At 43.2% G+C, this 21775-nt stretch overlaps 1 protein-coding gene across 1 annotated transcript; it reads left to right on the forward strand.

Moving 5' to 3' along the window:
- The first annotated feature begins 692 nt into the window (after positions 1 to 692).
- Positions 693 to 20755, forward strand: TMEM231 (transmembrane protein 231). Its single transcript, XM_066582611.1, has 8 exons — positions 693 to 750; positions 5144 to 5366; positions 5444 to 5610; positions 14464 to 14592; positions 14840 to 14983; positions 15680 to 15761; positions 16725 to 16830; positions 20225 to 20755. Exons 2-8 carry the CDS (start codon positions 5228 to 5230, stop codon positions 20394 to 20396), a joined length of 939 nt encoding a protein of 312 aa, XP_066438708.1. The 5' UTR covers positions 693 to 750; positions 5144 to 5227; the 3' UTR covers positions 20397 to 20755.
- The last annotated feature ends 1020 nt before the right edge of the window (positions 20756 to 21775 follow it).

Raw genomic sequence — 21775 nt, forward strand, 5'->3', positions numbered from 1 at the left:
TTCTCTATGGGCTTCATATGCAGCACAGCCCCGCTAAGAAACGAAGGGGAACATTAAAAAAACAGGATAAAGTCACACTGCGCATGAGTGTGCATGCGTTACGCAGTCACGGGCAGCGTACTGACAGCGGTAGACAACTCCACACGGACTAGTAAAACTCTGCGGGACCCCTACAGCTTTTAACGCACACGGGCGTGTGAATGAGGCCCCGAAAGGAAAAATTAATAAAAGTTCTACACATTATATGGACCCCATAAAGTTTTTCCAGGGGTGCCCCAAGGCTGATAAAGGTTGGGAAGCACTGGTGTATCCAATGAGAAGGCGCGGTGCAGCAGGGCTGGGCCGGCCCCCGCGGGGTTACTCCAGCACAGCGTTATTACGTCTTGCCTGCCTTACATGTAATGCTCCCTGTCTCTGATATCTAAGGACTCAATGGTCTCTGCCACAGGACAGCACTGGTTGTAATGTACCCAGTGATATGTACATTGTCACACAAGCTGCCCCTGCCCGGTGTGTCTGGTAATGCTCTGCCTCCAGCTGCTGTGGAACTACAGATACCAGCATAGTCTAACAGCTGGGGACACCGAGCACTGCAGTATAAGTCACAGGGTACAGCGGCTGCCCTGGATCACGTGTCCAGCGATCACATCCGGTGTGCTACTTGTCATTATCAGCTATTTCCGGTTGATGGCGTCCGTTGCTATGGAGACGGCGGTATGGAGACCGCGCGCTTAGAAGCTCGTAGATGTGGTAAATGGGGGATCCGGGCGGCACAGTCTATAGTAATCACAGCACAGCGGGAGACAAACCGGGGATGTGACTGTAGGGGGAGGAGGCCATATGTATAGAGATATACAGGTACATGGGGATGTACGGAGCTACACTGGGGTATATAGAGGTACACTGGGGTATATAGAGGGATATGTGGAGAGGTACGCTGGGGTATATAGAGGGATACGTGGAGAGGTACGCTGGGGTATATAGAGGGATACGTGGAGAGGTACGCTGGGGTATATAGAGGGATACGTGGAGAGGTACGCTGGGGTATATAGAGGGATACGTGGAGAGGTACGCTGGGGTATATAGAGGGATACGTGGAGAGGTACGCTGGGGTATATAGAGGGATACGTGGAGAGGTACGCTGGGGTATATAGAGGGATACGTGGAGAGGTACGCTGGGGTATATAGAGGGATACGTGGAGAGGTACGCTGGGGTATATAGAGGGATACGTGGAGAGGTACGCTGGGGTATATAGAGGGATACGTGGAGAGGTACGCTGGGGTATATAGAGGGATACGTGGAGAGGTACGCTGGGGTATATAGAGGGATACGTGGAGAGGTACGCTGGGGTATATAGAGGGATACGTGGAGAGGTACGCTGGGGTATATAGAGGGATACGTGGAGAGGTACGCTGGGGTATATAGAGGGATACGTGGAGAGGTACGCTGGGGTATATAGAGGGATACGTGGAGAGGTACGCTGGGGTATATAGAGGGATACGTGGAGAGGTACGCTGGGGTATATAGAGGGATACGTGGAGAGGTACGCTGGGGTATATAGAGGGATACGTGGAGAGGTACGCTGGGGTATATAGAGGGATACGTGGAGAGGTACGCTGGGGTATATAGAGGGATACGTGGAGAGGTACGCTGGGGTATATAGAGGGATACGTGGAGAGGTACGCTGGGGTATATAGAGGGATATATAGGGAGGTACGCTGGGGTATATAGAGGGATATGTGGAGAGGTACACTGGGGTATATAGAGGGATATGTGGAGAGGTACACTGGGGTATATAGAGGGATACGTGGAGAGGTACACTGGGGTATATAGAGGGATATGTGGAGAGGTACACTGGGGTATATAGAGGGATATATAGGGAGGTACACTGGGGTATATAGAGGGATATGTGGAGAGGTACACTGGGGTATATAGAGGGATATATAGGGAGGTACAGTGGGGTATATAGAGGGATACGTGGAGAGGTACGCTGGGGTATATAGAGGGATATATAGGGAGGTACGCTGGGGTATATAGAGGGATATGTGGAGAGGTACACTGGGGTATATAGAGGGATACGTGGAGAGGTACACTGGGGTATATAGAGGGATACGTGGAGAGGTACACTGGGGTATATAGAGGGATATGTGGAGAGGTACACTGGGGTATATAGAGGGATATATAGGGAGGTACACTGGGGTATATAGAGGGATATGTGGAGAGGTACACTGGGGTATATAGAGGGATATATAGGGAGGTACAGTGGGGTATATAGAGGGATACGTGGAGAGGTACAGTGGGGTATATAGAGGGATACGTGGAGAGGTACAGTGGGGTATATAGAGGGATACGTGGAGAGGTACAGTGGGGTATATAGAGGGATACGTGGAGAGGTACAGTGGGGTATATAGAGGGATACGTGGAGAGGTACGCTGGGGTATATAGAGGGATATATAGGGAGGTACGCTGGGGTATATAGAGGGATATGTGGAGAGGTACACTGGGGTATATAGAGGGATATGTGGAGAGGTACACTGGGGTATATAGAGGGATACGTGGAGAGGTACACTGGGGTATATAGAGGGATATGTGGAGAGGTACACTGGGGTATATAGAGGGATATATAGGGAGGTACACTGGGGTATATAGAGGGATATGTGGAGAGGTACACTGGGGTATATAGAGGGATATATAGGGAGGTACAGTGGGGTATATAGAGGGATACGTGGAGAGGTACGCTGGGGTATATAGAGGGATACGTGGAGAGGTACAGTGGGGTATATAGAGGGATATATAGGGAGGTACGCTGGGGTATATAGAGGGATATGTGGAGAGGTACACTGGGGTATATAGAGGGATATGTGGAGAGGTACACTGGGGTATATAGAGGGATATGTGGAGAGGTACACTGGGGTATATAGAGGGATACGTGGAGAGGTACACTGGGGTATATAGAGGGATACGTGGAGAGGTACACTGGGGTATATAGAGGGATATGTGGAGAGGTACACTGGGGTATATAGAGGGATATGTGGAGAGGTACACTGGGGTATATAGAGGGATATATAGGGAGGTACAGTGGGGTATATAGAGGGATACGTGGAGAGGTACAGTGGGGTATATAGAGGGATACGTGGAGAGGTACAGTGGGGTATATAGAGGGATACGTGGAGAGGTACAGTGGGGTATATAGAGGGATACGTGGAGAGGTACAGTGGGGTATATAGAGGGATACGTGGAGAGGTACAGTGGGGTATATAGAGGGATACGTGGAGAGGTACAGTGGGGTATATAGAGGGATACGTGGAGAGGTACAGTGGGGTATATAGAGGGATACGTGGAGAGGTACAGTGGGGTATATAGAGGGATACGTGGAGAGGTACAGTGGGGTATATAGAGGGATACGTGGAGAGGTACGCTGGGGTATATAGAGAGAGACGTGGAGAGGTACAGTGGGGTATATAGAGGTATATATAGAGAGGTACGCTGGGGTATCTAGAGGGATATGTAATTAGGTATACTGGGGTATATAGAGAGATATAAAAAGTCTACACACCCCTGTTAGGGTGCTTTCACATGATAGTTTTTGTGAGCCAAACCCAGGAGCGGGTCTAAAATATGGAAGACTTGCAAATCTTTCCATTTCTCCTTTCTCCCCACTCCTGGCTCTCACACTGCCGTGTTTTTGCCGTGTTAAAAACTTTGATAAAGATGAGTAACTTCAGATTTCTTTCCGCCTTCCATGTTTCCTGTTGTTTTCTGTAGAATTGTACAGATAAGCTAAAATATTTCTTGGTCGAAAAATAAAACTAAAATAATGTGGTTGCGTAAGTGTTCACACCCTTTTATATATATTTGGGGTGCGGTCGTGTTCAGACTCAGCCAATCACATTTAGACTCCTGTGATATAGCAGTCCGCACTCCGCTGACGTTATTTACAGGGATTCTGATTTCCCCGTGTAAAGTTCGGATTTTCTTGACATTTCCTTAGTTGGTCGGTAAAGATCTTACAGCACAACAAAGGGGTCCGATTGTTGGAAGGTGTCAATCAGGAGAAGACATCTCCAAGGCGTTACATATAGCAGGGCACACAGTGAAGACCGTCAGCAAGAAGGGGATTAAATGTGGCACAACAGTAACATTACCAACAACGGGATGTCCATCACAAATTCATGAAAAGACCAGAAGAAAATCGCTCCAGTAGGCGGCCAAGAGGCCGACAGCAGCATTAAAGGAGCTGCAGGGATTTCTGGCAAGTCCTGGTTGTGTAGTGCATGTGACAGCCATCTCCCTTGTATCTTCACATGTCTGAAGCTCAGCCAAAACCTGATGAGACAGAGGTTGGACTTTTTGGCCAGAATTCCAAAGAGGTATGTTTGGTGTAAAGCCAACCCTGCGCATCACCAGAAGACCCCCGGACCCGCAGTGAGGAGGACGGGGGCAGCATTGTGTGGGGGCTATTCTGCTGCTACAAGAGCTGGGGCTTTAGTCAGGGTGGAGGGAATTATGGACAGTTCCAAATATCAGTCCATTTTGGCACAAGACCTTCAGGCCACTGAAGAGGAATTTCATCTTTCAGCACAACAACGACCCAAAGCAGACCTCCAAATCAGGAAAAGAATGACTTCACCAGAAGGTGGTCAACGTTTTGGAATGGCCCAGTCAGAGCCCAGACCTCAATACTATTGAAGATCTGTGGATTACACTGAAGAGGGCGCTACACATGAGATGCCCTCGCAGACTGGCAGATTTGGAGCACTTTTGCAAGGAAGATGATTGCCAAGTCAAGATGTGAATGCTGTCATAAAGTCAAAGGGTACATCAACAAAGTATTAGTTTTAGGGTCTGCAAATTTAGGCAACTGCATTATTTTAGTAGTTTTTTAGGTTTTATTTTAGTATTTTTTTTTCCACCCTAAAACATTTCAGTTTTTAAAAAATGATTAATCTTCGTCGCATTCTTTAACATGGCAAAAACATGGCATTTTAACAGGAGTGTGTAGACTTTTTAATACTATAGAGGTACATAGAGGGTGTACAGACCTACATTGGAGTGTATAGAGGGATGTGTATATATACGGACCTACACTGGATTATATATATAATATATTATACACACACTGCTACTTTTATATTTATGCAGGAGGACCTATGTGACAACCAAGTAGGGATCAGACACTAAGAAGGATAGACCCTCTGGAGTTGCAGACCGCCCAGCATCCCCACCATGGCCATCTATGAAGTCTACTCTCACCCACTACTTGTTCGATACAGAACCAGCATCTGCTCCAAGGCTACACTTTTCCTCCTCCTCGTTCTAGTGTTGACCTACATTCCTCCGCTGTTGGTCGCCTATCGCAGTCACGGTGAGTCACTCTGACTATATATATATATTTTACCACCTTTTATTATTTTGAATCAATTTTTACACTTTTTTTTCCAGGTTTTTGGTTGAAACAAAGCACTTACGAAGAACAACCCAACGTCCGCTTCCGCTATGAAGTGTTGCTCATTGCCCTGAACAGCAACAGCGGGGGTTATGTTGCTTGGAGCACATTTCAAGGATTCAACAGCTTAGTGGGGGACAGACTCCGGATCCCCCAAGTCTCGGTACGAACTAGAGATCTCGGACTGTTCGCTGCAGTCTGAATGTTTTTATTATTTTTGCACCTCCATACTGACTGTCTCTATAGTACGGACTACAAACAATCTCTGTGTAGTCCGATCCCGTAGTCATGCGTTACTCCGCTCCATTTGTCTCCCTTTTTTGCTGTGATTTAGAGACAGTGATAGAGGAAACGGACTAAAGGGGCTTTTACACAAGATGATTATCTGTCATCAATGAGCGTCATTCAGCACTTTTTCAGCTCCATTGACCTGGAGCCATCAGCACTCCTGTAGATCATTAGTGCAAACGGGTACATGCGGTTTCGTTATTGTTGGCATTATGATTTTTCTTGCCACATAGCAGAGGCAATCAGCCAACAAATATTTACTTGTTTGTCCGGTTACCAACAGTACTTTTACACATGATTTCAGGATCAGACTACACAATATTTGTTTGTAGTCTGTTACCATGGAGACACATAGCAGCTGTAGGCGCAGAACTGTTTATTGAACACTACTTGCTACCCTGTGTGGAGCTGCAACCCCTGTTTGAAAGGGAGCCATGGCGCCAGTATGGTACGGTGCAAGATGGTAGCATGGCAGGATGTTTAAAAAGCAGTGGGTTGTCACGTCTCGCTGTCACGTTTTGTCTAATAACATTTTGGTCAGGCTGTGTTCATATCTGTGTCTGAGCCTCCGTCACAGATTCAGCCATATTTGATGGGTATAATAGCCCACCATGCAGCGCTATTTTTCACGTAAAAATGATTGACCCCATTATAAGTCAGCGAGCTCCATTGATGCCAGGGGTACAACAGGTCCAGCAGAGTTTTGTGGATTCTGGTATAAACACAAACCCTACTGCAAATATGAACAAAGCCTTAAAGGAGTATTCCAGAGACCTAAAGTTTTACATGTTTTCACCCATCCAATGGATAGAGGAAGGCCGCCTCCAGACGGCCGGGTCAGATCCCGTAGCGAGGATTCTCGCAGCGGGATGCGGACCCATGCCCCTGCAGAGGCCTGTGGCTCACCCGCTCCCGGTGTCTTCAGTCTCCGCATGCGCAGAGCGGAGCCGGCCTGTCATACTGACATTTCTGTGTGGGCCTCTGCGAGACCCGCACAGAAATAGAACATGACACAATCGCGGCTGTGTGTCATAGGATTGCGTTTTGCAATGCAATCCTATGCAGGCGGGCACGGGCGAAAATTCTGTGGAAAATCCCGTTGCAGAATTTCTGCTCTTGTGCAGGGGGCCAAAAACTAATAGATCAGTGGGGGTCCGACCACTGGGACACCCAATCATCCTGTGAACAGGGAATCTGTGTCCCCCCCCCCCTTCTCCTCACCATAGGGCTGCTTCTCCTACTTGTAGTGATGTCAGATTGGATGTAGCTGCGGTTGTGCATGGGCAGTGCTGTTCCATTAAAGGGGTTGTCCCGCGAAACAAAGTGGGGGTATACACTTCTGTATGGCCATATTAATGCACTTTGTAATATACATTGTGCATTAATTATGAGCCATACAGAAGTTATTCACTTACCTGCTCCGTTGCTAGCGTCCTCTTCTCCATGGTGCCGTCTAATTTTCAGCGTCTAATCGCCCGATTAGACGCGCTTGCGCAGTCCGGTCTTCTCCCTTCTGAATGGGGCCGCTCGTGCCAGAGAGCTGCTCCTCGTAGCTCCGCCCCGTCACGTGTGCCGATTCCAGCCAATCAGGAGGCTGGAATCGGCAATGGACCGCACAGAAGACCTGCGGTCCACCGAGGGTGAAGATCCCGGCGGCCATCTTCGCAAGGTAAGTAAGAAGTCACCGGAGCGCGGGGATTCGGGTAAGTACTATCCGTTTTTTTTTTTTTTAAACCCCTGCATCGGGTTTGTCTCGCGCCGAACGGGGGGGGCTATTGAAAAAAAACAAAAAATGTTTCGGCGCGGGACAACCCCTTTAATTTTAATGGGATTATACCAGAGATAGTTGAGTACAAAGCGCTTGGCTTTTTCCGTCAGCCCTGAATGCAGTGGTTGCAACGCAAGCACCGCCTGCACTCTATTAAGTCTCACGTCAATGCAGGTAGGAGAAGCAACCCTGCATGGAGGGAAGGGAGACATTCGTTCCCTGTTCTCGGGATCTGTCCGGGTCTCAGCAGTCAGACCACCACTGGATAGGTGAAAACTTCAAAAAACTTTCAGTCTCTGGAATACCCCTTTAAGGTCGTCTTGTACAGGCTGATTATCAGCCCTAAATGTTCCTACGAATGCTCATTCCTTTCCTCGACAATTGGGCCATGTAAAAGGATGAATTATCAGCTGACGAATGCGCAAACACTCATGCATTGCTGGATGAATGAGCAAATGGTTGTGTATCGGTTGACTTTGTGACCATAACAATGCTTGCTGGTTATGCCATTTATGGTTTCAACATCCCAGGTAAGCCAGCTAGTCCTGACCGAATGGTAAAATACCCAAAATGTGGCTCATTTGCCACAGATTTTGAACATGGCATGTGGTCATGAGCACAAACAAACTTATTCTGGATATCTATAGCACAATACATTCAAACTAAATGGAAGAGAAAAATCAATGTAAATAGGTGCTCTCTGCTTTTCCATGCCGAACCGCAACAGACAATGCCATCCCGCCTTTTGCCCATGTGTTCCTCCTAGCTGCCAAACGTACAATTTTAGAACATTGGCTTTCACAGACACTCCCTGACATGGCAGAAGTCGTGGCCCAACTGATTCACATAATGACCATGGAAAGAATAGAAGTAGAGAGGCACAAAGAAAGAGGCACAAAAAACATTTTAAAAAATGGAAGAAATTTTTCACTTCTCAGACTCGGGAATCTCTGCTATAGTCACCTCCTTTAGATTACGGAATGGTTCCTCGTGGAGGAGATGGGCGGGGGGACGGGGGACACTGGGAAGGTTAGCGGTGAGCGGAGAGCAAGCAGGAATCGGAGAACCCTAGCTCAAAGGCAAGATGGGTCTCTATCTTTTGTTAGGTAGAAAGATCGGATAGATGCATGACAATGGTTTACTTGTCTTTACACGCAACGATTATCACTCAAAAGCAATAGTTTAAACGATAATTGTTGTGTGTAAATGCTCCATCTTTCACTCTTCGGCTGAATGATAACAATGGTGTCGGGATCAGTAATAGCGCTCCTACAGTGCTAATGATTAGGTCAATGAATAAAGAAAAAATGACTTACCCGGCACTAAGTGAGCAGCCCTGTGAAGGGTTAACTCACTAGTACCTCCAAATCTGGGACAGCCTATAAGTGAATAGATTGAACGAACTTCCTTCCCAATCCTGTCTGGAGAGCTGCTTGGATATCTGGGGTCCCCAGTGACAGGGAGCCCAGTGTGAACAGAAATCAAAGATAAAAAATATATCCAATATAGCGCTTCACGGGATGAAGTATATCTTTCTGCACCTTAGAGGTGTAGTTTTATTGCAACGCGTTTCGACCCTATGGAGGGCCTTTTTCAAGCATACAGAAATACAATTTACAATCATTTAAATAGTTTAAAAGAAATGACTTCCACTTAGCAGTCATGGCAATGCTCACGGCCCCCGCCATCCTGTGGGCGGAGTCTCGGCGTCAGCGTGATAGCGTCATCATGCAGAGACGTATAGTGGACTGGAGGTAAAAATAACACATATACTTTAGAATTTAATACAAAAGCGAGCTGGTAAAATAACCAGCTCTTGTTAGAAGTTAGATTCTTTAGAATGCTAACTCCCGTTAGGAAGATACCGGTGGATGCCCCGGTCATGTGATGGATGCGGGATGACGTCATTACGTCGTGCGTACGTTGTCTTGGCAACGGGGAACGCCGTGGTTCCCCGGGATCAGAGCCATCGTAGCGAAGGTCTGATCTGTAATGCGTCTGCAAGATGATGTCATTGCGTGGTGCGTGAGACACGCTGCAGTTCATCGGAGCTATATGACACAATCATGTGACCTATAAACGTATAGATGTGCTCATCTATAGAGGACAAAACCTCTTGATTTATATATTATATTAATCATGTGTTAGTTATATATGAAACTATGGATACCATGTTCTCTTTCTATATATATAAAAGGAATAGATTACATAAAAATTAAAGTAAGAAATGGGAGTAAAAAATGGGAAGAAAGTATGCAGTTCAATTAAGCTGCTCATTTTATACAAAAATAAGTATTATTTTGTCTCACGTTATACTCCCATTTTTGGTAGGTAATATAAATTTAAAAACTTTAGTATACTTCATAACATAGACATTACTAGCATAAACCATATGTCTTATATAGTATATCATGGTTTATCATAAAATATCATAAAAAAACATAAAAAATATAAAAAAAATATATATATAAAAAAAAAAAAAATTCTCATGTTATCAGTTTCAGCATAAATTAGATCGTTGGGGTACATCTTATGAATTTTTTCCCCCGAAATATATGTATGAACTTAGTTTGAAATATTTTGTGCAATAAAGTTTATTGGGGTGCAATGAAGTTTTTTGTTTGGTATATCGTTTTATTACATTTTCTCTAATACCTCATTTAGGCCTCTCGGAACCAGTGTATCAAGTCTAAAAATCCAGAACATTTCCTTTTTTCGAAGATCCGAAATGGATTTATTGGAAATGTACTCTAATGGGGTCACCCTTAGCCCTGAGGGATCGCACTTGTGTATCGTAAAAAAATGACGAGATATGCTGTGTTTTAGATAGCCTTTTCTAATGTTGCACTTATGTTGTGATATTCTTGTCCTAAGTGAGTTGCTTGTACGGCCTACATATTTCGCCCTACATGGACATTCCAGAAGATAAATGACGTACGATGTGTCACATGTTAGATGTTGTTTAATATCAGTGTGCTCTTTGTCATTAATTATAATCTGCTTGGTTTGGTGTATTATATGCGAGCAACACTTGCATTTCTTCTTGCCGCATCGAAAAACGCCGTTCTCTTGCTTACTCGTTTTATTTTCTTGTCTTTCTTTTTCTTTTGCTGGACGAGAAGGTGCCAGTATGTTTTTCAGGGTTCTGTTTTTACGGAATATGCAGATCGGATTTTCAGGTAAGTTTTTATTCAAATAGGGGTCTTCCCTTAAAATGGACCAATTTTTCCGTAAGATTCTTTTGATGGAGCTGAAATGGGAACTATATTTAGTGATGAAAGCCGATTGGAATTTTTTCTCTGGTTTTATCTTTTTTCTTCCGGTAATCCTTTTTATTGATACATCCCTTGGTTCTCTCAATGCCTTTTTGAAGGCACAATCCGTGATGGCTTTGGGGTAGCCTTTTTCTTTGAACCTATCAGTAATTATCTTAGCCTGTTCAATAAAGTCACTATCTTCAGTGCAATTGCATCTTACTCGTTTATACTGGCCATAGGGCACATTCACTTTCCATTTTTTGTAATGACAGCTCTTAAAGCTGAGATAACTGTTCGTATCTACCCGTTTGAAATGGGTTTTAGTATTGATTATATTTCCCTCTGTCGTGGACAGTTCTAAATCCAGAAAGACTACGTTATTTTCGCTGATATGACCGGCGAATTTTAAATTATGATGATTCTTGTTGAGATTGGTAATGTTAATTTGGAAGGGCAAAAAAGAAGACCTCATGGAATACATTACCAATCTCAACAAGAATCATCATAATTTAAAATTCGCCGGTCATATCAGCGAAAATAATGTAGTCTTTCTGGATTTAGAACTGTCCACGACAGAGGGAAATATAATCAATACTAAAACCCATTTCAAACGGGTAGATACGAACAGTTATCTCAGCTTTAAGAGCTGTCATTACAAAAAATGGAAAGTGAATGTGCCCTATGGCCAGTATAAACGAGTAAGATGCAATTGCACTGAAGATAGTGACTTTATTGAACAGGCTAAGATAATTACTGATAGGTTCAAAGAAAAAGGCTACCCCAAAGCCATCACGGATTGTGCCTTCAAAAAGGCATTGAGAGAACCAAGGGATGTATCAATAAAAAGGATTACCGGAAGAAAAAAGATAAAACCAGAGAAAAAATTCCAATCGGCTTTCTTCACTAAATATAGTTCCCATTTCAGCTCCATCAAAAGAATCTTACGGAAAAATTGGTCCACCTTAAGGGAAGACCCCTATTTGAATAAAAACTTACCTGAAAATCCGATCTGCATATTCCGTAAAAACAGAACCCTGAAAAACATACTGGCACCTTCTCGTCCAGCAAAAGAAAAAGAAAGACAAGAAAATAAAACGAGTAAGCAAGAGAACGGCGTTTTTCGATGCGGCAAGAAGAAATGCAAGTGTTGCTCGCATATAATACACCAAACCAAGCAGATTATGATTAATGACAAAGAGCACACTGATATCAAACAACATCTAACATGTGACACATCGTACGTCATTTATCTTCTGGAATGTCCATGTAGGGCGAAATATGTAGGCCGTACAAGCAACTCACTTAGGACAAGAATATCACAACATAAGTGCAACATTAGAAAAGGCTATCTAAAACACAGCATATCTCGTCATTTTTTTACGATACACAAGTGCGATCCCTCAGGGCTAAGGGTGACCCCATTAGAGTACATTTCCAATAAATCCATTTCGGATCTTCGAAAAAAGGAAATGTTCTGGATTTTTAGACTTGATACACTGGTTCCGAGAGGCCTAAATGAGGTATTAGAGAAAATGTAATAAAACGATATACCAAACAAAAAACTTCATTGCACCCCAATAAACTTTATTGCACAAAATATTTCAAACTAAGTTCATACATATATTTCGGGGAAAAAAATTCATAAGATGTACCCCAACGATCTAATTTATGCTGAAACTGATAACATGAGAATTTTTTTTTTTTTATATATATATATTTTTTTTATATTTTGTATGTTTTTTTATGATATTTTATGATAAACCATGATATACTATATAAGACATATGGTTTATGCTAGTAATGTCTATGTTATGAAGTATACTAAAGTTTTTAAATTTATATTACCTACCAAAAATGGGAGTATAACGTGAGACAAAATAATACTTATTTTTGTATAAAATGAGCAGCTTAATTGAACTGCATACTTTCTTCCCATTTTTTACTCCCATTTCTTACTTTAATTTTTATGTAATCTATTCCTTTTATATATATAGAAAGAGAACATGGTATCCATAGTTTCATATATAACTAACACATGATTAATATAATATATAAATCAAGAGGTTTTGTCCTCTATAGATGAGCACATCTATACGTTTATAGGTCACATGATTGTGTCATATAGCTCCGATGAACTGCAGCGTGTCTCACTATCAGGTGACTCACGCACCACGCAATGACATCATCTTGAAGACGCATTACAGATCAGACCTTCGCTACGATGGCTCTGATCCCGGGGAACCACGGCGTTCCCTGTTGCCAAGACGCACAACGTACGCACGACGTAATGACGTCATCCCGCATCCATCACATGACCGGGGCATCCACCGGTATCTTCCTTACGGGAGTTAGAATTCTAAAGAATCTAACTTCTAACAAGAGCTGGTTATTTTACCAGCTCGCTTTTGTATTAAATTCTAAAGTATATGTGTTATTTTTACCTCCAGTCCACTATACGTCTCTGCATGATGACGCTATCACGCTGACGCCGAGACTCCGCCCACAGGATGGCGGGGGCCGTGAGCATTGCCATGACTGCTAAGTGTAAGTAATTTCTTTTAAACTAATTAAATGATTGTAAATTGTATTTCTGTATGCTTGAAAAAGGCCCTCCATAGGGTCGAAACGCGTTGCAATAAAACTACACCTCTAAGGTGCAGAAAGATATACTTCATCCCGTGAAGCGCTATATTGGATATATTTTTTATCTTTGATTTCTTCGGCTGAATGATGATTTTTAAATGAACATAAAATCCATCATTCAGCCGGAGAGAAGATAACGCAGACCGCATGCTGTGTTTGCTGTCTATGGTGTTCTATTCTCCACGGGAGCTGCTGATTACATTGTATTCAGCTTGAGGCCCAAAGGCAGAACAAAGGAGGTGAATGCAGAAAAGAGACCACCTGCTGTTCTCTGCATACAGCCCTGAAGGCTCATTTACATGCAAAATGAGGCTCATTTACATGCACATGAAGGTGATAAGCTGCTAATGGATGTTAGTGTCCATTAGCAGTTTATGCCGAGCAATCGCTTATTGATTTATCTTTGCGTGTAAATGGGCCTTTCCCCTCCCCCAAATTTCCCCATCCATATCTCCCCTCCCCTTTCCCATCGACCCTTCAGGGGTGAGCCCTGGGCAATGTGAGTCAAGTTTATTCCGTAACAGCCTAATGGTTGAAGAATAAAGTGGACTTGTTCCGGTTTAAAAAAAAGCAAACGTAGAAACAATAAAGTAATAACAAAGAGAGACGGGCAAGTAAATATTGAAATCCTTTTTATTGATGCTTGTTTGTTATATGTCCCTTTTCATGCGAAAGGTTCTACGAGACAATATGCAAATTGATACATTTCATTTATTTTATGCAAATGTTCTTGTTTTCCTTTTATATATTGAGAAATAAATAAAAGAGAATTAAAAAAAATATGCTTGTTGGTCGGCTAAACATCTTCCCTTGTAAACGGGGAAATGTGCAGCCGATCATAGACAACCATACGGGGATGAACGATTGTGTTAATGCCCCATCGGCCCCATAGAGCAGGTAACCTGCATGTGTACACAGAGGGAACAAGACTGCCCGCCGTGCTCACTGTCCGCCAATGGCCGTTAGCATGGGCAGATTACCTGCCAGTGTAAGAGGCTCCTTATTTACAGTCTTGTCTACTGGAACAGTTCAGTTTGTTCACAGATTACATACCTTGTAGGTTCGAGAAGAAGACAAAAACCAAGATGGAAAGATGGACCAGTTGAACTTCAACTTGGAGCTTCCTTTATTACCTGTGGAGGATGTCTATGGTGTGCAACTTATTTTAACCTTCTCCTACCAGCTCTATGTAAGTATTGGTAATGTATGCTAAGAGCCAGGGGCATAGCTAAAGGCTCATGGGCTCGGGGGGGTCAATATCTCTTAACCTCTTAACGCAGAGGCTCCTGGGCCCCAATGCAAAACCTGTAACAGGGCCCCCAACTATAATGCCTTATTCATGGTACTGGGCTCCCTATATGGCGCGGTACGAATGTTTACTAGAAGCTTGTAGATTGATGCCTGATATCACATTTATTGTATTTCTGTATGTGCAGAGGATGTCCACGTTTGTAATGCAGAGCATGGCATTCATTCAGCATACCTCTCCTGTTCCCGGAGCCAGGCTTTACGTCAATGGGGATCTGAGGCTTCAGCAGAGACGACCACTGAGACACCAAGGACTGGACAACACCTACAACGTAAGAGGAACATGACATTATAACCAATACAAGAGAGATTGTGCGTATGACAGTGGTTTTCACTGGCTCTGTCAAACATTCATGTATTTAGGGAGGTAAGCCACCACCAGACAGCTCTGGCACTGACTTATCTCCTGGGGAATGATAGGATTGGGCACTGAAATTTAGCAGTATCGATCCTTCTTTCCCCCGACATCATCTGTTGGAGGAAAGTTGAGACACCCCCGTACACATCAGAAATCCGACTCTACTATTATCAGCTGGTTTGGACGACTAAAGTCAGACGTGTGTGGGGGGTCTTAACAAGATCTATCTTGCATTCTGCAGCACTTACAATTACAGGTGTAATAGGATACAGGAATATGAGGTTGTAAAAAAAAGTTCTAACCCTAATGGTCACGCTCCTGTGAATGAATCCTTAGTGAATGAAACTCCATTGGCGCTGGATTATTGAAGCCCTGAAAATTTTCTCAGAAAATCTAATATTTTAGCATTGTGCTGTTATAAGAGGACGGGGAGATGTTCTGCGGCACACATGTCGTTATTTGTTGTGCCGATGTCTTCGGTTTGGGGATTGCTGACCATGAACAAGGAAATACATGTAAATCCGACCCATACATAGGAGAAGAGGAGGCCAGATGTGGGATTATACAGCCGGAATACTAATAGTGTTCTCTGCTTCCATTCATGTGGCAGGTGTCTGTTATCAATGGAACCAATCCATTTGCAAGTTCTTATGATCTGACAAACATAATATCGTCTTATCAGGAGCGGAACGGTGAGTATAAAACATTACAGCTCTGTAATAAATTCCTTTTATGAGCTCATGAGCTCTGATAACAGAGGAGTGTAATTCATACACCCCGGCCTGCATGATGATTTAAGGGAATACTGGAGCCCAGGAAATTTATAATTTGCATTGCGGTACTTATTTTTTTTTTTATTACAAGTTCTCGTATCGGGCTTATCCCAACTGATATATGTCATTTATATCACATGGATTGGCTGATGGATGAGTGTCTAAACTGCTGGTCCTAACCCCTAAGTGAGGGCCCTATAGTGTTTGTACATCCTGCAGATGCAGGACATGTATGAAGGGAGCTCGCAGGTCGACCTCCCTTCATACATTCCGAGCGACGGCTGTTTCTTACAGCCGATACCCAGCGGCAAAAACTGCTATGAGCTGCACGGCTCATCGGGGCTCTTAACCCTTTAAATGCCTTTAAATTCTGATAATTCAGTCGCATTTAAATCCCCCGAATGGCCCCCCGCGATGAGGTCCACAGGCAGCCGTGCAGCTGTCATGGCAGTCGGGGGCCTTCTGAAAGGCTCCAGGGCGTTGATGGCAGAATGCCTAACAAGCCATCCTCGTGGGGTGGCTTCATAGAATGCCTGCCCAATCGTGGTATGATGTAATGCTATGGCATTACATCATACTGCAGGAGCGATCAAAGCATCGCAAGTTGTGCTCCCCTAGTGGGACTAAAAAGGAAAAATGTAAAATAAGTCAAGCTATATGACTGATGAGACAACCCCTTTAATGACTGTGAGGTTTAAATCCCTGGAGTCCTTTTTGCTAGGAGCTGCAGGAACAAGCTGTAAGTTCTTAAAACCACAGCACATTACCCTGAAAGTGATAGACTGCTGAAATCATTATCTCATTGACAGCATCATAAAGGACATGACTGGTTCCCTTTAATATGTAACTGTCTTACCCCATCTACTTTTTGTGTCATTGCAGTGACTACGGTCTTGAGCAACTCTAACCCTGTGTGGCTTGTGGGAAGAGGCACTTCTGATCCATTTGTGATAAATGCCATTATCCGTTACCCTGTGGAGACCATTTCATATCCTTTGCTTGTGATAGAAATTATTTTCAGGAATCGTCATCATGTAAGATCAAAACCCAAACTTCCTCCAAGTCCATTGTTGGTTCCCCGTAAGAGTCAGTTGGTCACCGAGGAAAACAAACTCTGTGGTCATAAGCAGCACACATGCTACACTCCTCCTAACTGTTTAAACCCCTTAACGACCAGCCATATGTCTTTGATGGCGGCCATTAAGGGGCTTTTATTCTGATGCTCAATCTTCTGACGACGCTGCATCAGAAATCTGGTATTGGTCTCCCGTGCCAGGGAGAGCAGATGCTTGGCTGTTGGATAACAGCATGGCACCTGCTCTAACAGTGGTATCTAAAGAAACCACAGATCCCAGCTGCTTAACCCTTTACATGCCGTGGTCGGTGTGGCTCCCTCTGTCACCCATTGGACCCCTGAGATGTGATCGGAGGATTCTGACGGGTTGTTATGGTACCCAGAGGCTTATATATGGCCTCTAGGTCTGCCAGCTACGGTGGCCTATGAGCTTCATAGGCTTTGTCATACACTGCTATACTGAAGTTTAGTTTTGTATTAGAAGAATAATAAAATATGTTGATATTTAATTCCCCTAGTGGGACAAAAATAAAAAGATAAAGTATTTTTAAAAAGAGTAAAAATTAAAAATGTCAAAACCCCACGTTTCCCCGTTTTTACCATGTAAAAAAAACCCACATGTACTAGCTCTACGTTTTTTTTTTTGTTTTTTTTTTTTACTCTAGGACATTAGTTAGTACATTATCTAACCAGCACAGTGCACGTCATGAAAAAAAATACAAAAAACACGTTGAAAATGGCTGATTTTGCCTATCTCTCCTTACAAAAAACAATAGAAAGTGATCAAAATGTTGCAGCAACAAATGGTGCTTTTAAAAAGTACAACTCATGCATCAAAAATACCCCCTTAGGGTGCATTCACACGAGCGTATGCGTACATAGGTGAGCACAAAACCGCGCACCCACGTACGTGCACAAAACGCGTGAATGCAGGTCTGTGCCCATTGCCTTCAATGGGTCAGTGGCTGCTGCCGGCGGGCCCATTGAAAACAATGGGCTGCTGGCAACCCCTGCAGTGATTTTCGGGGAAGGGCTTGAAATATAAGTCATAAAAATCATCACTGGTTTGTGAAATAAATAAATAAAAATTATTATATATCACACATACGCACACTCGCCTCTCTGCCACTGCCGTGTAAATATTCCCCGCGGGGAGTAAAGAATCCCCTTCCTCAGCTGTAGCAGAAAATTTCTTCATCTTCGCGGGGAGTCCCCTTGTCACTGAATGCTGTAACAGCACTGTCGCAGTGTTCAGTGACAAGGGGACTTCCCGCGAGGCTGAAGAATTCCCCTGCCACTGCCATCACAGTTGTGACAGCTGTGGCAGAGGATCGTGATGTTCTCCCATTGCTTTCAATGGGACCGACGCATCTGCAGTCCCATTGAAAGCAATGGGATGCCGGCAAGCCCTGCAGGGATTTTCGGGGAAGGGCTTTAAATATAAGCCCTTCCATGAAAATCATCTATAGAATGTGTTTTAAAAATAAAAAAAAATACCATTACAGCTGCTCCCAACATCTGGGTGGAGCTCTCCTATAAGGTGGGTACTTGTCTATATGATGATCCATATGTGCATTAAAGGGGTTTTGTCAATTTATACTACTGATAACCTATTCTCAGGATAGGTTATCAATAGCAGATTGGCGGGGATCCACTGCTTGAGATCAATAGTAGCATCGCCTACTATTACTCTTCCGGCTCCTCATTGCGGTCAGAGCCAGAACTGTAATAGGTGGCATCGCTCTGAGAAATGTTATAGATGGCACTAAAGCTATCTATTACACTTTTGGCCCTGACCACTGATGACAACGTCTTGGCTTATTGGTAGAGATCATGATCAGCAGATCTATGCCGATCAACTATTGATGACCTCTCTTGAAAATAAGTAATCAATAGTAAAAACATGGAAACCCCTTTTAACCCGTAAGTGACCAAGCTTTTTTTTTTCCCCCTCCTTTTAAAAAATTGTAACTCCTTTATTTATCCATTGACGTAGCTGTATTAGGACCGGTTGTATTTTTCAATGGTACTATTTAATATACCATATAATGTACTGAAAAACTTTTTAAAAATTCTGTGTGGAGAAAAATGGGGAAAAAAATGAAATACCGCCATCTTTCTGTTTCTACGGCGCACAAACTGCAACAAATTTGACATGATAACTGTATTGTATGGGTCAGTACGATTACTACCATACCAAATTTATATATAATTAGTTTATTTTTTTTTTTTACTGTACTACTTGTATTTTTTTTCAAATAGCTTTTTTTATTTTTCCATTGACCTGTTGTGCGAGGGCTTCTTTTTTTGAGGTATGTCTTGTAGCTTCCGTTGGTATCATTTTAGTATACGTAAAACTTTTTGATCGCTTTTTATTGTATTTTTTTCTTGGAGACTGGGTGACCAAAAAAGCGCCTTTCTGGCGTTCCTTACTTTTTACGACGACGTTAATCGTGTGGGGTAAATAATGCGTTACTTTGATAAATCGGAACTTTAGGGATGCAGTGGTACCAAATATATATTTTTGTTGTTGTTGATTCTTTTTTTATAATTATGGTAAAACGTGTTTTTTTTTTTTAACTTTTATTACTTTTTAAAAAAATAATTAGTAAAACTTTATTCTTATTTTTATTTTATTGAGCCCCCAGAGAGTACAGCAACTTGCGATGCTTAGATCGCTCCCGCAGTGTGATGTAATGCCATAGCATTACATCATACTGCAATCGGGCAGGCAGTCTATTGTTTGGGGGATTTAAATAATGCAGCGGCATTTAAAGGGTTAACGGCTCCAATGAGCCATGTGACTTATCGGAGCTGTTGCCATCGGGTGTCGGCTGAAAGAAACAGCTGGCGCCTGCGATGTACTAAGGGAGATCGCCAAGGGGTTAAAGAGTAGTTATTGGGGCCACTGAACACTACTTTACGTCTTCACTAAACCCTCAGCAAACTTTGCATCAATCAGTAGTAGAGATTAGAAGAAACCTTGTAATAAATCTTATCAGAGAAAGTGCTTCTTTCTCCGCCCATCCGGCTCCTTCCTCCCCTGACAATAAGCTCCTGCTCGTAAGGAGAGTAACCACAAGAATAGATCTACACTATGGAATTGCTTTTTATGCAGTTGCCATAAATACAATTGTGAGTTCAGCAGATGCAAGTCTTGAACCGGCTCCATCAGTTTCATCTCCTTCTTCTGTTCACCAAATGTTTCATGAAACACATGTTAATATTTCGATTTCCTGCTCATTTCCTCGCCTTCTTCATTCCATTTCCCGAGATCTTGTGTTTTTTCCTTAATAGTCCGCAGCACATATCAACCCGGCTTCTGGGAGATGATTAAATTTGCCTGGATCCAATATGTCAGCGTCTTGCTCATCTTTCTGTGGGTCTTTGAGAGAGTGAAAATCTTTGTCTTTCAGAACCAAGTATTCACCACAGTCCCCGTGTCCCACTTCTCGTCATCCAAACCGCACCAGAGCTGACGTCCGCTTCTTACCGCTGATTACACGGGATATGGTGACACCATTGGGCCGCTTCACTGTGCTATAATTGTTCCTACACTTATTCCACAACAATAATTATATAGCTCTGTGCCTACCTGGGATTTTCTTAAAGGGAACCTGTTGCCTTGGAAATGCTGTGCAAAGTGTTATAGAGCAGGAGGAGCTGAGCAGATTGATATATAGTTGTATGGGGAAAGATTCAGTACAACTTGTATATTATACATGTATATCCCTGCTCATTCTGAGCTTAGGAGTCCAATGGGCGGTGCTATCGGTGATTGACAGCCTTCTCTCTCTCAATATACCTACAGAAATAACTGTCATTCACTGATAGCTCCGCCCACTGGACTCCTAAACTCAGAATGAGTAGAGATTTAGATTAATAAAATACAAGGTATACTGATTCATATAAAGCTATATATTGCTCTGCTCAGTTTCTGCTGCTCTATAACATAATGACAGCAGATTGGAAGCATTTTAAAGTGACAGGTTTCATTTAAGATTTAAAAAACGTTTTTTTAAATATTTTTTTTTTACGTTACACAGGTACTAATTTATTCATGCTACTTATCACAGTTTTGGGAGAGACCTACTGACTTATGACACACAGAGTCTCCTATATTAAAGGGGTTTTCTAAAAGTCACAAAAGCGTAGCTGAGGATGGCACAAAATAACAAGCTAGGCAGCTCTCACCGGCTAGATATGACATCTGTCCAGCACCGTTTTCTCTGGACCCTACTTCTTTGGTCCTGGAAGTTCCTGCAGTGGTCACATGCTGTTCGTCGGTCACGTGATTGCTGCAGCCAATCACTGTCCGCAGTGGTCATGTGTGCATGAAGAGCACATGACTGCTAAAGGTGACTAGTGCATAGTGTATTCTGTTCCAGCCCTGGGCCACTTTCCGAGACATTCAAAAAAGCTTTTTAGGAATTGGCACCAAATGATGTGGATTTACTACAGGTTTCCGAATTTGAGTTACAAACGTAGAAATCCGCAGCATAAATTTTCTGCAGTAAACGTCGCTGTGGAAAGCCCGCAGCATTTACGCCCCTGTGTGACTGGACACTTAAAGGGGTATTCTTGGTACAGACTAACATTTTAAAAAGTACAGCATCACAATAAGTCAGTTTGTAATGCATTCACTGTACCTTGCACCTGAAAAAATATCTCCAGTTCCTCTGACATCTTGCCCCCATTTTCTACTTCCTCCACTGTCCATAACCTGTGAGCAGTGCATGATGGGAGGACAGAAGCAGAAGCACTGCGCTGTATTGCAGTTCAGAGTGTTGGAGGGTCTAGTCTGTCGGCTTCAGCAGCTTTCTCTGGCACAGTCAGTAAGAGGGAGGTTCATGCTAGT

The sequence above is a fragment of the Eleutherodactylus coqui genome, chromosome 11, assembly GCF_035609145.1.
Source record: "Eleutherodactylus coqui strain aEleCoq1 chromosome 11, aEleCoq1.hap1, whole genome shotgun sequence".
NCBI lineage: Eukaryota > Metazoa > Chordata > Amphibia > Anura > Eleutherodactylidae > Eleutherodactylus > Eleutherodactylus coqui.